Genomic DNA, 19,155 nt, shown 5'->3' on the forward strand with positions numbered 1-19,155 from the left:
TTATAGTTATCTTTGATTTATATAAACATGTTATAGAATTTGTTTCTTTTCTAACATCGTTTCTTATCTCCAGAGGGAGACGGCACCGGCGATGGGCTCCTTGTCCCTCCTGCCACCGCCAGCATGCTCCCCTTGCTCCCCTAAATGCACTCGGCAGCCAAAAGAAGCCGAGCATGCTGGTGGCAGCAAGAGGGACAAGGAGCCTATCGCCACTGCCAGCTCCCTCTGACCACTGCTGGTGCAGTCGGCTTCCTCTTGCTGCTACCTGCACGCTCGACTCCCTCTGGCTGCGGAGTGCTTTTAGGGGAGCAAGAGGAGCTGGCAGCAGCAAGAGGGAGCCGAACGGACTAGATGAGACACCTAGAGAAAGAACCTCTGCCAGGGAGAAGAGGGCTTTTAGAGGAATTGTTAGGGCATGGCCACTAGATGGCAGGCCAAGATTAGTTTTTTACTTCTAGTTGATCCTTGGCAAGCATGTACAATTTTTTTATTTTATTTTATTAATCTACAAGTTGACTGTATGGGAACCAGCGTCTTCTTGGGGGAAGGCTAAATCCTAACCCATCTGCAAGTGACTGGAGGCGTGGGCTGCCTGAGGGAAGTGGTAGTCAAACCCTCTGACTTCAACTCATATAAGTACTCAAATATTAAAGGTAATGGGCAACTCTCTGATGTAACGCCCTTACCCTGCGCCCATTCCAAGAAGCGCTTCCATTTTGAATTGTACAACCTCCTAGTTGAAGGTCTCCTGGGGATCAGCAGGATTTGTTGTCGCTGCACAGTAAAACGCGTAGCTGGGAGCAAATGCACCATGCTGTTAGATGCATGGAGCTGGGGTCACGGTGAAACAGTGTTCCCAACTGAACTACGTCTGGTGACTGCAGAAGTGGAATGTATTTCCATTTAGAAAGAACTTTGGAAATCAAATTTGTCTGGGCCAAAAAGGGGCTATGAGGATGCAATCTGAATTGAACCTCTCTATTTGGCAAATGACTTGGGCACCAACGGAATTGGCGGCAATGAGGAAACAAGTGTCCTGTTGGAAGGTATCCCCGATAGAGAAGGGGAACAAAATCCCCAATAGAGATAGAGAACAAAACACTTATTCTTTGGTACTGATCGCTGTTGTGAACAGATCCACATCTGGAATGCACCACTGCAGGAATCCCCTACGCCGCTACTAGCATCCTGTGGAACAAAAATCAAGAGTACATTTATGTATGTAGAGGAAATTACAGCAAAACTTAAAGCTAAGGCGTTAGCATCCAAAACAGACAGAAACTCAACAATAAGTCTAAAACACAAAGTTATTTGCAGGAAATCTTGCACAAAAGGCAGAAGGCTAGCATGCGGAGCAGAGGAAACAGTAAGTCTTACATACAAAGCAAATTGAAACAAATCTTGTATGCAGAGCACAATACAGGAATCTGATACGCTCCTGTTTTGTGTTACCCTTCTTCAATACAATTACAGTAATCAGATAATGTAGAACTTTTACAAAACAGAGAAAATGTAATGGCCTTCGTCACATTGCAAACCTAAACATAACTCATAGAAAAACCAGAATGTTCTCCAAAGAATGCTTTAAAAGACTGGGATCAATTACCAGGTATCTCAAGTATCTCTACTCTGGATCAGTAGATGGAATGTCGATTGATGATATTTTTGAGATGGGCAAATCCAAAGCATTGTCTCTGATTAAAAACCGTGTCCTAGAAATCGACCATAGCAGCGTGATTTCGAGAGCCCGCAGAATTTGTTCACTCCTATCTTTTGGTCTTTCTTTCCCAAAACCAATACTCTATGTACTAACTTAACATCCCATGATACTACAGAGCTTTCTTGACTGCAAGATTGAATATTTTACCCACAATGGTTTTACAGGGGAGATTTTTGAATATGCCCTTGAGGCCTTAATAGGATGCCCTGCTTGAATGTAGGTTCTTTGACGATATAAGGGATTATTATATTAAGCCCTTAATTAACCAACTGTCCCCTTATACTCCAGAAACCCTGGCTCTTCTGCTTATCAATAAGGATCCTAAATTTACCTTTGCAATTGCAGAATATGTCTCAGACCTTTTAGCCTTTGCATCCAAAAAATAGAGAATAAGTATGTGCCCCTGCTCAAGATTTATGAATCATTAAGCTTCTAAGGGAATAAAGGGAAAGGAACTGCTTTGCATTTGAGCCTCAGGTTCACTCCTTGACATCTCCAGTTAAAAGGATGAGGTAGTAGGTGGCAGGAAAAGCCTCATTTGGGACCCGGGAGAGTTATTGCCCGTCAGAGTAGACATTACTGACCTTGATAGAAGAATGGTTTGATACAGAAGAGTTGGGGATGATAACCAGGGTGATAGATTTTACTCGCTGTGTGTGGTGTTGGAGAGTGCCCTCAAATCATAGCTGACTTATGGCGACCCCTGCTGGGCTTTTCAAGGCAAGAGACTAACTGAGGTGTTTTGCCATTGCCTGCCTCCGCAACCCTGGGCCGATTCCAGACGGCCCCCTGCCTCGCTAAACGTCGCACGTCGTCGCGCGTCGTTGTGCAGGAAACACGAAATATCGCGTTTTCTCACACGAGTTTTGCGCGACGTCGATATTTCGCGTTTTCTGCACAACGACGCGCAACGTTTCGCGAGGCAGGGGGCCGTCTGGAATCGGCCCTTGTCTTCCTTGGAAGTCTCCCACTCAATTACTAACCAAGACCGACCCTGCTTAGCTGCTGAGATCTGATGAGATCAGGCTTACCTGGGCTATCCAGGTCAGAGTACATGTTTTTACTGTCCTGAGAAATTTAACTAAGGAGATATAACTCCAATGTGGAGTCTAAGTTCAAAAGCAGGTCACGTACGCCTGGCCCTGGCAACAATAAGTAATGTGTCTACTTGGTTCCTTGTTCCTGCTCTTTTTTGTTGCAAAAGGATATAGAAAGTTATGCGATTTGCTCTGTGCTTCTGTGGTAGGAGATTCCCAGAGCCCATGCACGTTAAATGACGCCTTCTGGTTTCAAGGAGCAGAGTGGCTGTTTCCAGTTTCAGTTCATCAGGGACAGCCCAGCTTGCCTCAAAGAATAGGTTCTCAGAACAGTACACAGGAAACCAGGAGAATTCAGGACCCTTTCCACATTTCCCCTATCCTATTTTAATCCTGCCTCTGGGGACTTATTCCCCCTGCCTTTGTTTCCGTCCTCCCAACCAACCCTTCCCGGTATTTCCCCCACCTCTAAACACCCTTTCCTGTTCCCCCCCCCCTTACTCAGGCAGACTCAAAGTAACGGCAGCTGGGCCCAGGGGGGCCAGGGTCCGTGGCCTGGCCCAGTGAGAAGCAAGGCCAACTCGCAACTCCCGGAAGCAGATGGTTTTGAAGCAGCTGGTAGCAAGGGCAGGCGCTGTCCTCCAGTGGTGGTGTTATGCCTGAAACAGCTCACTCTCCGAGGTCTATCCAATGAGACACAAAGGGCTGGAGCAGGAAGAGTGATTTTAAACACTTACTGCAAATAAAGGAGAGGCGAACTCCAGGCAAGTTTATGCCAAAAAAAATGGTTTCCTCCACCCCTCGTTTGAGCAGAACCACCTTTATAGCATTTCTGTCATTAGAACATTAGCGCAATTAATTATAACAGGATTAGTTAATAAACATTGCGCAGTAAGAAATTCAACATGCACCTGCAGCCTTTTGTTATAACACACATGTGTGACTCTACCAAGTTAGCTTTGGTTTCCAACGTGTTACTTTTAAAGCATGCTATGGAAATCTGACAGAGAAAAACGCAAGAACTTTGCCTGCTTTAGGTTATCTCTGAAAAAAGGCCATGAATTCTTCCTGTCAGCTTCAGCAAGCCGCTTCCGGATTCGGGTCTTTAAATCACTTCGGTATACTCCGTAAAGATTTGGAGCATAGCGAACTGTGGGGGGAAGCTGTCTTCCCAGCTTCGGGAAGCTTTGATTCAGGTGTTCCCAATCAAGGCCAGCACGCTGGCCCCAATTCAGAACACCCGAATCTTTCCGATACGGGCAGAATTTGGTTTATTTTCCAAATCCAAAGCCCAAATCGCATACCCCTAGTAAACACATAGCCAAGAAAATACTGTTTGTTAGGGCCTTTATGAGTGGCAGATTGCTTTAGTAAACATATAGCTTGCTTAGCTGAGCCAAAATACTGTTTTACTGAGGCAGCAGCAGCAGCTTGCCAAACACAGGCAGGTAAGTTTGAAGCCACTGCACGGTTCCAGCTGCATCTGTCCCATCGATTATTGGAATCTGTGTATGTGCAAAAGTCAGGTAAGTGTCCAGAGTTAAACTCTCCAATGTATTTTTCTGGGTTCTCCAATTTTTTTGCAAAGCTGGGGCTCACCCAAGTTTGCAGAACCATCTGTTTTGTAGTTAAGTGGTCCCAAATCTTGAATTTAAGAATCTGCATGCAGGGACCACACGGCATTCCTTTCACCTGATTTATTATGACGGCTTGTTCTTCAAATTTAGACTTCATACACAAGGAAAGGGGCACCCTTTGTTATTCCTGCACTGGTCCTTGCCCGTCCCAGTGATTTCAGACACAGGCGTTTCCACCATGGCCCCACACTCCAAATAAGGAAATGCGTCGATTTAATGTGTAAGTCTGCAGGCTGCAAAATCCGTGGTAACTTGATATTTTGAAAAACTTTTTTATTTTCAAAATACATCAACACGAGAAAAATACGTAAAAATCACAAAATACAGCTCCAGATCCCAAAATACAAAAGACTGCATGTTCAAAAGAGGGGTTAAGTAACAAGATTAAAATGGACCAAGGTGTGAAACTGACTCAATATTTAGCTTAATTAGCGCCATGTTGGGGGTCGGAGGGTAATACAGCAACGTATTGACTACTTCAAAAATGTCAAGAAACTATTTGGATTAAGTAGCAAATACTCAGTTAAATCTTGTGTAAAAATAATTGTTCATTTACAGACCTGAGCAACAATTAGCAATATTCATTCAATAAAAAAACATTTTTCATTAGTTCTGTTCTTAATGGTGGAAATGAAATGTTAGGAATCGATCTGTCCTTCTCCCAACGCCCTCCACCATGTAAAGAGGCAACCATAGCACAAAATATTGGGGGTACCAGAAATGCCACACTGTGCACAAGCCAAGCACTAAACTGAGATTGATAATACTGAACACATTTCTCTGGAGAAACTCACAGTTAAAAACTCACAAGAAATTCCTGCTTCGTGTCTGCATCCTGAGGTCTGTTGGAATTTCTCAGTACAGGAGGCTGCTGTTTTGGTCTTGAAAACTTTTAACCAATGTACATCCTGGCTCCAAGCTTGACTGATGGTCAATGTGGGCATGAGGGGAGCATTATGACCGATCTTCCATCCTTCCTGTCATCAGAGCGTAACATAGAAATTGGCCCGATCCAGAGGTCTCCACAGCATGTCCATCTCAAAACACAATGCCCCTTTGGAACCCTCACAGCAAGCAAATAGATGTTTTTATTTTAAATCTGCTTTCCAGAATTCATCATCATAGAATCACAGGGTTGGAAGGGACCTCTAGGGTCATCAAGTCCAACCCCCTGCACAATGCAGGGAATTCACAGTTACCTCAACCTTTTCTCCCAAGGTGGGTTGCGGACAAGTTCTCTGCCTGAAAACTACACTGTGCACCATCCCAAAGCATCTACTTGTAAAGGCACGCATGGGCTACCCCAGCAAAGGCCGTCGGAATACTTGGATTTCTTCGCATTTATGTGTCTTTAAAGTGCTGTCAAGCCACTGCCGACTTATACCGACCCCTGCAGAGGCCTTCAAGGCAAGACACTAACAGAGGTGGCTTGCCATTGCCTGCCTCTGAATGGTCTTCCTTGGTGGTCTCCCATTCAGGTGCTAACCAGGGATGAACCTGCATAGCTTCCAACATCTGACAAGATTGGCCTAGCCTAGATCATCAGGTCAAGGCAGTCCAATTAAATACGGACATAATCAAAAAAAGGCAGTCAATCAATCAATCAGTTTATTTGGTCAAAGACCAGCACAGATCTAAACAATACAGAATATAGAAAATGTTGACCAGAATTCCATTGTACAAAAATATAACTTTTAAAAGAAATGGGCTAAAATTTAGGTTCCAGATGTATAATTTTGTTGCGGATTTTACAGGCCACCATGAAAAATTTTGCACAGCGAACTGTGAATGGGTCTTAGCACCCTCAAGAAATAATCTAAAAATATCATAATCCAAATGGCCAGGGAGCATCCTAAGCAAAGGGAAAATAATTTCCAAATGTATTTCGTGGTAAAAACAACAGCGAGGCAAGACATGCTAAAGTGATTCCACCTTGCCAGCTTCCAGAGAGGCAGAATCTCTCCTGCATGGGAATCTTGCTAGATCTTCCTTCTAGCACTGCTGATGGAAGAGCCCTCCACCGTGCAGGAGAAAAACCCCTCCACTGGCTTGGAATTTCCAACAAATTGAGATAAGAGGCCAGGGCTACAATAAATCTAAAATCCTCTGGGATCAAGAAATTTGGGGCTCTAGTCAAATCTTCCATCATTCAATATCGAACAGTCTCTGTTTAACTAATGCTTTGGCCTGGTCATAGCCCATTTTGAGAACAGCTTGAGGGCTAGCAACTTGCGATGCACAGCTTTTGACCACGAGAACTGAAAATTATCTCTAACAATTAAAGATGTCAGACCCTGTGGGGAATGGTTTATAATAGTGGTCTGGAATGTGGCTACTGAAGCCCTTATAACCTACATATTTCAAACATTTTGTTTGCAAAATATGGTCTTATGTACTTTTTTGAATCGGGTGTGGCAGGGAGAGAGGGAGGTTAGCATGCCCAGAGCCCAAAGCAGCCACACTCGGGAAAAGAGAACTGGGATGAGAGACAAAGGCTCGTGCAAGTTGAAGTCATTGCCTGGCTCCTCCTTGGCACCTGAGCAGTTTTAACCAGGGCTTTTTTTCAGCTGGAACGCGGTGGAACGGAGTTCCGGCACCTCTTGAAAGTGGTCACATGGCTGGTGGCCCCGCCCCCTGATCTCCAGACAAAGGGGAGTTGAGACTGCCCTCTGCGCCGCGGCGCAGAGGGCAGTCTCAACTCCCCTCTGTCTGGAGATCAGGGAGCGGGGCCACCAGCCATGTGACCACTTTCTCCAAGGGCAATTTAAACTTTTAAGACCCACGAGAACTAGAAATTTCTTCGTCTTTGAAAGGGAAAAATAAAATTCTTTGGAATTCTGCATTAAAACAACGGAGTGACAAACGGTGAGGTTTCTCAGAAGTCCCAAAGCCTATGACACACTTCGTGGTTCCCAGCAACACTTAGCTCCTTATAAATAGTGTCCTTAGCAGATGACCTTGGGTCAGTTCTTAAAACTTTGTTAAAAGCAAGCGATGCACAGCTCCAAAAGTGTTTATTTATTTATATACACTGTTTATAGTTTGCCTTTCTCACTGCCACTGAACACGGATTACACAATGTGAGGCAGTGCAGTCCGTTTCGAAGACATTTCAATAAACAATGCGATGGAGTAAATGCAAATTTGTAAAGACTTAAACCAGCAGAAACCCAAAACAGAGTTGAAGAAATGCTGAAATGCAGCATAAGCAATTCTAAGACGGACACATCAACATAGAAAATATCCAATAAGATCATCCTTGCAGCACCAGACAGTACATAGTAGTAGAGTCTATAGTTCCTCCCCATCCCTTTACTGATGCATCTCTTTGAGACCACCTCCTTACAGTACAGCTCTCTTCTTTGAGTAAAAAGCCCTTTTGAATAATTCAGTTTTGCATTGTTTGTGGAAAGCCAGCATGGTGAGAGCTTTCCTGCTCTCTTCAGGTAGGCCATTCCATAAGGTAGGGGGGACTACTGAGAACGCACGTTTACCAGTAGCTGCCGATTTTGCCCATGTGCAAAGTGGCACCTGCAGAAGGCCCCGTTCAGATGAGCAAAGCTGCTGTGATGGAACGTAGGGAGAGAAGTGATTCCATAGATATGCCGGGCCAAGGCCATGTAGAGCTTTGTATGTGATAGCCAATACCTTCAATTGAGCCCGATAAATGATAGGCAGTCAATGGAGGAAATGCAGAATGAGAATAACATTCATGCTCCTCCCAGCACCCAGTAATAACCAAGCTGCAGCATTCTGTACCAAGTGGAGTCTCCAAGTTAACTTAAAGGGGAGACCTATATAAACAGTGCATTACAGTAGTCAAGTCTCGATGTTAGCATGGCATGCATCCAGGTGGCTAGACTGTTGGTGTCGAGGTAGGGGGCCATCTTCCAGGCTAGACTGAGGCTGTAGAAAGCAATTTTTGCCGCTGCCTTAACTTGATTTTCTAGCAGTAGTGCTGGAGAACCCGCAAGTTCAACTGAGTCTGAAAGGATCAGATGAACACCATTGAAAGTGAGGAGTAGAATGTCTTTCAAGATCCCTGCCTTCCCAACCAGCATCACTTCCATCTTGTCTGGGTTCAGTTTCAATTTGTTTGCTTTCAGCCATTTGATCACAGCTCTCAGGCAGCAACCCAAAGTATCCACTGCATCCCATGGTGATTTGGACAGTGAGCTGGGTGTCATCTGCATATTAATGGCATTCTAATTCCATAGATACAAATGAATTCTCCTCAAGGCTTTACATAGAGATTGAATAAAATGACGGACAAGACTGCGCCCTGTGGAACCTCACAAGATAATCTCCACGCCGGAGACAGCTGGTCTCCTACAACAACACTTTAAGTCTGTTCCACAAGAAACTATTTAAAGCAGTCCCAAGTCACATCCTTGGATACTTCTGCCTCCAATTGCCTCAACAGAATGGCATGGCAGATAATGCTAAACACAAAATGCTGAATATAAAATGTTGAATGTAAAATATTTTCAGTAAGTCTGGGGATGGAGTGGAGAAATATTATGTAGTTTAAGTACTCTGATATATTTTTTATTTATGTATTGTTTACTGTTTATTGTTTATTCCTTTTTCAAATAATATGTATCTATATACATATACAGGGCTTTTTTCAGCGGGAATGTGGTGGAAAGGAATTCCAGCACCTCTTGAAAATGGTCACATGGCTGGTGGCCCCGCCCCCTGATCTCCAGACAGAGGGGAGTTGAGATTGCCCTCTGCGCCGCCAAACGGCGCAGAGGGCAATCTAAACTCCCCTCTGTCTGGAGATCAGGGGGTGGGGCCACCAGCCATGTGACCATTTCCTCTGTGAGCAACCCACTGAGTTCCACCACCTCTTTTCCAAGAAAAAAAGCCCTGTACATATATGTTTTAAAAAGGATATTTTTAAAAATATTTTTTATTTTTTTTAAACAAAAGATAGCATGGTCTACTGTATCAAAGGCTGCAGGCAGATCCAAGAAGAACAACAAGGAAGAATGGTCTTTGTCTACATTCAGACAGAGATCATCAACTAAAGCCAACAGAGCCATCCTTGCCCCGTAGCCTGACCTGAATCGATGTCATGAGGAAGATGGGATTGCAGCTGAGCAGGCCACATCAGGCTCCACTTCATGACTGCACCAGGCTCTGCCCCTGTGCAAATTTTCAGTGATGACAGCAGCGATGCATAAGCGCTTTGGATTAAGGGAGGGGCATTTCTGCAAGCAAGCATCACACACTGCTTGTCACAAGGCCAGAGTCCTAAAAACTAGGTAACAGACATTCGTTATCCTTATTTGCTCAGAAGTAAGCCTCATTATATCCCCAGGAAATCCGTACAGAATTGCACAGGGAATTCAAAATGAGGGTCAGTCGCAGGAAGGAGAGCAATTCCTAGAGGGCCTCTCCGACAGAAGGGGGCGCACTCAGGATCCGGGACTCCAGCAATATTTGTCAAGTGCCATGTGGCTGCCAGATGGGGGCTGCATGTTGTGTGCCCCTCCCATGCTTCAGAAGGAGGGGCGGGAAGCACTGAATTTTGGAAAAACATCTGTCCGTCTTGAGAAGCTTCAGTGCAAAAAAAACTCAAGCATGTATTTTTTTATCAGAATGAAGTCATTTCTCAAGGAGGCACTGCATACTCCAAGTTCCTCTTCAAGACAGTCCTTCAATAAATTAAGGAGGGTAAATGCTATAAGCAGACAGCAAGAGCAAAATGGGGTCCCGCGACACTGGACTGCTCTCCCTCCTTCTGATGCTCAGCTGCCAAGCGCAGAAGCTTCTGGAAACGAGAGTAACAGACACATGTGAATGTCGTAACATGAAAAACTCCCATGAACACGCACAAATCTGCCTTGTATCAGATGGCCTTTGGTCCATCGAGGTCAGGACTGCTTACCCCAACTGGGTCGCAGGGTGAGGTCTTTCACATCATCTCCAACATGATCCTTTTAAGTGGAGACGTCAGGGAGTGAACTTGGGATCTTCTCCGCACTGAGCAAATTCTCTGCAACGGAGCCTATTCAGGCTGAATGAGTCCACACCTGTGCAAATAGCACGCTTGCTTTTCTTTACTTCTAAATGAGTTTTCTATTTTCAATTTTTCCTACTTCTCAGAGACAGACACCAGGGCATGCGTCCATCAACTGTCAGGAGACACAAGATTAGCTGGGAAGCGTAGTTTTGAAATACAGAGCTGGCAGATATCACTTCCCTTCGAGAGCTTTTACCCTGCTGCCCTCGCTGCTTAAAACTCTGAATTAACCAAGTCCTGGCAGGGCAAAGGCTTCGGAAGAGGAGATGACAGAAGCGGCAGAGGGCTGTGAGAGAATCCGTCCCCTTCGAAGCAATCTCCACCGGCTCTGTCTTTTAAAACTATGCTTCCTGGCTAACATTGCATCTCCCAACACATGAAGAACACGTGTCAAAAGTATTGCATAGAGACACTCTCAGATGGCAATAAAACAGAGTTGCACTTACCTGTAACTGCTGTTCATCTAGGTTTTCGTGCAGGCATACATTGGGACTGCGCTTGCGCAGGCCAGCCGCTCAGAACAGGATTTTTTCTAGTTTTTAGGCTATCCGGGGAGGCGACCAATCCAAGCTGACTTTTCCCACCGAAACGGTCTTGTGGTGGTGAGGTCACACCCCCTCTCCCTCAGTTCTCCTGTGCCACCGCAAGTCTCCTCTGATAATATTTAGATGTCACTTCCTGGAAGTGACATCATCGTGCAGTCCCGGGGGCATGAATGTATTGAGAGGTACACCATCTCCTCCCGGGAGTTGCCCCGGGTGAGAGTTCCCCCACCTCTTTCCCCAGAAAAAAAGCCCTGCCTGGAAGTAACTGTCTTTTAAGTCCAGTTTAGAGAAGATTTTCCCTTGGGCGACTATGCTTAGGAAATCTTTGATGAGAGGGAGGGGGTATGCATTCAACATGGAAACAGAATTTATTCCTCTGTAATCAGTACAAAATCTCAGTCCGCCATCCTTTTTCTTGTGGAACAAAACTGGAGCAACATGAGGGGAGCTGGCTGGGCGGAGGAATCCTCGCGCCAGGTTTTTGTCAATGAACTCTCTGAGCTCCTTCCACCCTTCTCTGTTCATTGAATACAGTTTTCCCTTTGGAAGTTTTTCCCTAGGGAGAAGTTCAATAGTGGAGTCCGTAGCACGGTGGGGGGGGGAGCTCACTGGCTTCTTCCTCCTCAAATACTGATCCCGGTATTCAGCAGGGATCTGCTCGATTTGCTCTTGCGTTAGCAATACTGGCTCTAACAAAGGGGGAGCGTTTCGGCCCCATTATGGGGCCCACTTAGGCATTTGGCATTCCCCTTTCTTGAAGACCAACACCCCTGTTTTCCAATTGATTTGGGGGTCGTGATCCCACAGATCGTAGATGAACTATGACATATGTGCTAAGACAGCATCGGGTGCAAAAGTTTTCTGCCTTCTCTCTCCAGTCTTAGGTCATTTTGTAATGATGGTTGTAGAAAACTAAGAAAACTATTTCTCAACGTCATAAATATGCTCCCCAAAAGAAAAAAAATGTATATGCTAATTTATAAATGATGCATTTTATGCTGTTAAACCAGTGAAATGTTGAGGCTTGATATAAAAATAAGAATTGCATATATTTCTGTTTTTACCAAATTTCCTCTTTTTCCCCTGGAGGCAAAAAATGGGGAACACACCTTTTTGCCTCCCCACCCACCTAGAAATTTTACATCTCTATATACTCACTTTCTCCGCTGCCTTCTTCCAAGTGCCTAGAACGTTCTTCCTGAAGACGCTGGTTTTCTGGAATTGCCTCAGCACCTTCAGTCACATCTAACAAACAGATAATAAAAAGTAACTCACCCTAGAACAAAAATCTGAAAATGTATTCTTGATATCATTGTTCTAAAACAAAGTGCTGATTTCTCTTTCATTTCATCAAATGCAAATAATGTTTCCATTCAGGAAGTAAATTCACGTACTAATTTAGAAATTAATTCCTTTAATTAGCCCCCAGCCAAGAGCTCAAGATTCTGGTAGGGAGTAACAATAACAATTAGGATTTTTATAGTGCTTTTATTTATTGGGACTTGTAAGGAGCAGGCCCTATTCCACCATATACAGAGTAAAAACTTTGGTTCAGGCTTCATGCCTGTAAGAAATCTTACCAGACCTGTTTGCTGAGGCAGGCACAGCCTCTGCTGATTAACTGCACCTGATTAACTGCACTGCTGATTAACTGCACCGCCGCTGCTGATTAACTGCACCTGATTAACTGCACCGCTGATTAACTGCACTGCCTCTGCTGATTAACTGCACCTGATTAACTGCACCACCGCTGCTGATTAACTGCACCTGATTAACTGCACCGCTGATTAACTGCACTGCCTCTGCTGATTAACTGCACAGTTATGTCTGTGTGAATTGGGTCTGTTCAAGTGTACAGTTCATATTTTGTTGGTGTTTGTATGGCTTATGGCTTCGGCCGGAAAAGCAATAAACAATAAACAATAAATAACCGATTAACTGCACCTGATTAACTGCACTGCTGATTAACTGCACAGCCTCTGCTGATTAACTGCACCTGATTAACTGCACTGCTGATTAACAGCACAGCCTCTGCTGATTAACTGCACAGCCTCTGCTGATTAACTGCACCCTCTCTCTTGCTTTGAGAGGGTGACCTTGGAGAGGCTTCAAGCTTTGTCATCCTCCCTAAACTTGCTCACTGAGGTGATGTCCAATTAAGTAACAAGCCCTGATTGGTTCCTTCAGTGGGCCAGTGCCCCCACCACTTTGAAGAAGCCTCTCTCTTTCTAGGCAGTTTACCATCCTACACCATTCCAGACCAGGTTTGACCAGCTATGCTACCTAGTAGCCACTGCCAGCTACCAGCTATGGGAGAAGAGGGCTTCTAGCTCCGTGCCAACTCCAGGACGCCCAGAGTGAGCTGGCATGGATGGACTGTGGTAAGAACAACCAGCTTTGGAACCCACTCAGAGAATGTTCAGATAGCTAGCCAGCAAGTAGTATTTTAGCTCGGATCACAGATAGACTAGTAAGCTGTTATTAATTACTTTTATGAGCAGTTTCTACCGCATATATGCTCCTATGTTCTTCTTCTAATAAATTCCTTCTATATTATACCAGCCTGTGTCCAGTGTTGCTTGCTAAGGAGGTACACACTCACAAAGAACCCAGGAAGCAAGGGTGCTTCAAACTAACGACCAGAGCTCTTAGAGGCTCATAGAATCATAGAGTTGGAAGGGGCCATACAGACCATCTAGTCCAACCCCCTGCCCAGTGCAGGATCAGCCTAAAGCATCTCTGACAAGTATTCATCCAGCCTCTTCTTGAAAACTGCCAGTGAGGGGGAGCTCACCACCTCCCTAAGCAGCTGATTCCACTTTTGAACTACTCTGACCGTGAAAAAGTTCTTCCTAATATCCAGCCGGTACCTTTGTGCATGTAGTTTTAGCCCACTGCTTCGGGTCCTACCCTCTGCTGCCAACTGGAACAGCTCCTTGCCCTCCTCCAAATGACAGCCTTTCAAATATTTAAAGAGAGCAATCAGGCCCCCCTCAACCTCCTCTTCTCCAAACTAAACATTCCCAAGGCCCTCAGCCTTTTCTTGTAGGGCTCAGTCTCCAGACCCCTGATCATCCTCGTCACTCTCCTCTGCACCCTCTCGATTTTGGCCACATCCTTTTTGAAGTGAGGCCTCCAGAACTGCACACAATACTCCAGGTGTGGCCTGACCAAGGCAGTATAGAGAGGGGCTATGACCTCCTGCGATTTCGATACTATGGCCCCTTTGATACAACCCAGGATTGAATTAGCCTTTTTTGCCACCGCATCACACTGACTGCTCATATTTAGTTTACAGTCCACTCTCACCCCAAGATCTCTTTCACATATACTACTGCCCAGAAGTGTATCCCCCATCCAGTATTTGTGCTTCCCATTCTTGTGGCCCAGATGTAATACTGTGCACTTGTCTTTGTTGAATTGGCTCCTAGGGGTCCTGTTCGGTCAGGAGAACCGGCTTGGACGGGGGATGAGAGTCTCTGCGTCAGTTCAGGACTGTAGTCTTGTAACAGCTCTGTTGAATAGGCCAGTATAATCATTCCCATATTCAGGGCAGGGAGGCAGAGAGACAGTGTATTGATTAAGGTCACTGAGCCAGTTCATAGCAGGGTGAGATCTGAAGCAAGGACGCATCTCCGTTCACAGCCTGTTCCCTTGGCAACTGCACTGAACATGGACCAAACTAGATAGATGGTAACGGGTAATTTGTAAACAGTCTCCTGATAAAAGCCAACGTAAGAGGCGAGGAGGCCTTCCCTTCTGCAATCAGCCTGCACACTAAAGCGCATGCAAATCCAGCTCAGACCTAGGCCGATTCCAGACGGCCCTCCCCGTCCTGAAACGTCGCGTTTTGCACGAGATAACGCAGTATTTCGCGTTTTCTGCGTGACGATGCACAACGTTTCAGGACGGGGAGGGCCGTCTGGAATCGGCCCTGTATTGTTTCCCCCTGCTTGACCACTACAACATGATTTAAATGCAACATACAATTAGGATACATAAGAATACTCTCCCAATGACTCCTTCTGGGAAGCAGAGGCTACAATCTAGATTCCAGAAGCCTCTGTACAGTTTGTAGCTGAAGACATTCACTGCCAATGTTTGTCAGCACTACAGCAAATCAAGCCATTCTGTACATAACAAAGCATCTCGGTGTCTTACAACAGAACCCAGATTAAGTAATCAGACCAGCCATGGTAAAAGACCAGCGAGGCAGAGAAGAAATCTTTCTCTGGAGTCATTATAAAACAGACAATCCAGAGCTTAACATTCAGTGCGTTGTGGAGAGATGCCTTTCCCCTTTTATCTCTGCAATGAAAAGTGCTAGAAATACTTCTAAAAAATGAAAGATGAGGGTTCAGAGAACCTGTTACAGCACTGTAACAATACTCAGATCGGTGGACTGAAATATGGAGTACCAGGTTAGATTCCCCACTCCTCCTCTGCTTGAAGCCAGCTGGGTGACCTTGGGTCAGTGACAGCTCTCTCAGGGCTCTCTCAGCCCATACCGGGTGATTGTTGTGGGCAGGGCTTTTTTTCTGGGAAAAAAAGGTGGTGGAACTCAGTGGGTTGCCCTTGGAGAAAATGGTCACATGGCTGGTGGCCCCACCCCCTGATCTCCAGACAGAGGGGAGTTGAGATTGCCCTCCGCGCCGCTGGGAGGTGAGTCTCTGAGGAAAACTCTTGGAGAACCACCAAACACAAGTTTATTTTCAAATTTGGCAAAACCTCTTTGGACAGGCTGGCTTTGGGGAAGCTAAGGAAGAAAGGTCTTAAAGGCATATATAATTTTAAGGGGATTCAATGTTCTCTTGTAATTGCGATTCATCCTATACTTCAGGATGGAGCAGGCAAAGCTATTCACAAACCCACCTAGCCTTGATGAAAAGATCACCGTCCTCGAGACGGTCTGTTCACTTCTATCTACTTCTTTTGTCCCCCTGTGGGGACAAAAGGTCAGGCTGAGAGAGAGCCACGGACATCCACAGAGCATCCACGGACATCCACAGGTCATCCACAGAGCCTGAGCAATTTGACATAAAAAAGGGTTAGAAGAACACTCTCTACTGTCAAAATGTCCTGTAAAAGGTCTACAGCTTCATTTTGTGGGACATTTGCAAATAAAGAGCACACAACCAAGGTCACAAAAATTATTTTCCGATGTTAACTGTGTTTCATTGATCTGATTTTAAAAATCCATAGCATTCTTAAAATATGAACCAATTTTGGGAACAAAAGTTTTTTTTAAAGAATCCAAATACAGAGCCAGGAACTCCCAAGATGGAACCACATCTTGGGACAATGGGCAGACTTGGGACTGGGAAAATATTTTTATGAAGTTTAGGCAAAAGATAAAATTGTGGCATTTGGCCATTACCCAAGGGAAAATCATGAGTCGTCTTATTTATATACACGTCCAGCAGTGCTTCATCCAAAATTTGGGCAATTTCTTTCTTTATACAAGCAGTGAGGTTCTCTGTACTTTTTTCATAATAAGTTGTATTATTTCATTGCCTTTATGTCTCCCTAGCAGGGCTTTTTTTCAGGAACGTGGTGGAATGGAGTTCCAGCACGTCTTGAAAATGGTCACATGGCCAGTGGCCCCGCCCTCTGATCTCCAGAGAGAGGAGTTTAGATTGCCCTCTGCACCACGGAGCACAATCTAAACTCCCCTCTGTCTGGAGATCAGGGGGCGGTGCCACCAGCCATGTGACCATTTTCGCAGAGGGCAATTTAAACTTTAACCCCCCCCTTCTTCCAGCTGACCCAAAGTGACATCATTGTGCGGTCCTGAGTTCCACCACCTCTTTTCCCAGAAAAAAAGCCCTGCTCCATCGTAGTTATTTTTATCCCGCACAACTACAGCACCTCCCTTATCAGCCCAGTTTAAAAATAACATCATGAGCTCACAGCTCCCGATAATGTTCTGTTTTCAGATGGACAAATGGTGCCATACTGATACTTTTGTATGATCCAATTTCTTGAGTTCTTCCAACACTAACTCCTGAAAAAACTGTATTTTTGGATTATTATTATTATTGGGAGGACTGAAGACAGATTTTGGTTTAAAAACATTATTAGTTAACAAGGCTCGAATCCCTTCATCCTTATCTTTAAAGAAGCCAGCAAGCCTAAACTTTCTAAACAGCTGTTGGATCTCCATCATAAATTTAAAATGATCATGTTGATGTGTTGGAACAAACAAGAATCTGTGATATTCTCTTAGTGATCTGCCTCCACAGGCTGGCAACCTACGTAGGTCCTAGGATCCCCTTCAAGATTTACAGTTTAATAAAGTCTGGGTCATTCCACACCTCTCTCTATCACAGCCAAGCTACAAGTGACGCCTTACACAGGTTGGACACTTGTCAGTTTCCCTGAAGTTTTGATGGGAAATGCAGGCATCCTGGTTTTACAGCTTGGCTCTCCATTACAGCTGCAAGACCAGGATGCCTACATTTCCCATCAAAACTTGAGGGAAGCTGACAAGTGTCCAACCTGTGTAAGACGTCACTTGTAGCTTGGCTCTCAGTCTCTCGACACATTGCAAATTACTTAGGGATGCTCAAGTGCAGGATTTTGTGTGTCATTCTTAATTCACGTGCAGGCTGTTCTTGCTCAGCACACTTGAATGCCGCTTTCACGGGAGCTCCCTTTGTGTGACTGCATCTGCAAGTGAGTCCTTTGCTGCCGAACAAGGACTGTAGGCTCCTTTGACTTGCCAATTTGCAGTTTTTAAGGTGTGAGAAAGTGTCAAGATCTGCATTTCACTGAATGGATGTGGAGGTGGGGGAAACTCGGATGCTTTTAGCAGTTGAAGAGGAACTGATACCGAACGCGAGAATGTACACACAGGGAGCAAATTGAAGTGTGACTGCGTGAGCAAGCGCATGGAAAGTTGGAGGGGGGGACACATGAAATGAGCTTCACTTGAGCCTCCCCAGGTACTTCGTAATGCGTAGTGAGACGGAGTGTCTAGTCCTTGCTGGCATGACTCTTGGGAACCTCTTCTCCTAGCTCTGGGGTTTACAGGCTGGTCCAGAGTGTTGTGGGCTGTCTTTTTGGTTCGTTTGTCTTTCTGGTCCCTTTGCCTTTCTGCTTTTCCTTTACCAGAGGAAGGGTGTCTGTGGCTCAGAGCCTCCCCAGGAGTGGGTGCACTTTTGCTTCCAGTCTGGCCCTCGAATAGGGTTCCCAGGTGTCCGCTAGTGGCGAGCAAACTCCCAGGGATTTGTCTTCTCCTCTGCCAGTCACCCACCGATTGCCCAACTCCCAGAGTTTGCCCACCACCAGCAGGCACCTTGGGAACACCCACTGCAGACACACTCGCAACCAGCACGGCAACATCACTTCCGGAAGTGATGTCGTCACGCCAGCTGCAGGAACATTCCCAAGCTTCATTTGGGGCTTAAATCATTGGGGGCTGAATCGACCCTGTGCAGAGCGCAGGAGCGCTCATGCAGTCAGCATGGTGATGTCTCCATCCTCCCAGCGGGAAGTAATAGGGGCCTGGCAACCCTACCCTCGAAAGGAATGGGGTGGGCACCCTGTCTGCCGTGTGTGTGTGGTGTGTGTCTCCTCCAGTGCCTCTGTCAAGGTGCTGCAGCCACAGAATCTTTCCTGTCTGCTAGCTCAGGAGGGGGGCATGGCATTGAGAGACAGCAGCTGAATTTGCAGCCAGAGGTTGGCTGGCAGCTATTGGTGAATGCTGCCAGTGTTTCTATGGAGACTGGAGAGCTTGCTCTGCTGCCTGTGCCTGGTTGGGTTTGTATGTCGGTGTATCTCCCTGTCGAAAGACCTCAGAGAGCAGACTAGCACCGCTTAAGTTACGCAGGCGCCTGGGCACCCCTTAGGATTACACTGCCTGTCCGCCTGTAAGTAGAGTTGTTATTGTTAGTGGAAGACAAAGAAGTTAAGTCTCCAGATATTCTTTCAAGAGAATTGTTTTGATCTAGTTCCGTGGTTGTGCCGAAGGAAACAGATTTCTTACTCAAGATATTACATCAGTGTGTTGGCCATTCACAGAACCTATTTTCTTCTCAATCCTTTAAATTTCTTTGGAACTTCTTAAATTTAATCTCTTTCAGTTCCAAGAATTATTTTTGAATTTCCTTATTGAGTGATGTCATTTTTTTTCAATAAATGCATCACTCCCCTCTCCACTTTTTCGTCACACCAACCCTGTGAGG

General features: G+C 45.4%; 1 protein-coding gene across 2 annotated transcripts in view; it reads right to left on the reverse strand.

Annotated features, from left to right (window-relative positions):
* Positions 1-519: 519 nt before the first annotated feature.
* CD58 (CD58 molecule) overlaps positions 520-19,155 on the reverse strand; it is a 39,277-nt gene continuing 20,641 nt past the window's right edge. Inside the window, exons 5-6 of one of the 2 annotated variants that reach the window (XM_055002759.1) lie at positions 12,128-12,214; positions 520-1,188 (exon numbers count right to left, since the gene is read on the reverse strand). In XM_055002759.1, coding sequence (XP_054858734.1) covers positions 1,181-1,188; positions 12,128-12,214 — 95 coding nt within the window. In that variant the 3' untranslated portion in view covers positions 520-1,180. Of the gene's footprint in view, positions 1,189-9,212; positions 10,173-12,127; positions 12,215-19,155 lie in introns of those variants that run through there. The other variant, XM_055002758.1, reaches the window with a different exon arrangement.

Source organism: Eublepharis macularius, chromosome 18 (assembly GCF_028583425.1).
Source record: "Eublepharis macularius isolate TG4126 chromosome 18, MPM_Emac_v1.0, whole genome shotgun sequence".
NCBI lineage: Eukaryota > Metazoa > Chordata > Lepidosauria > Squamata > Eublepharidae > Eublepharis > Eublepharis macularius.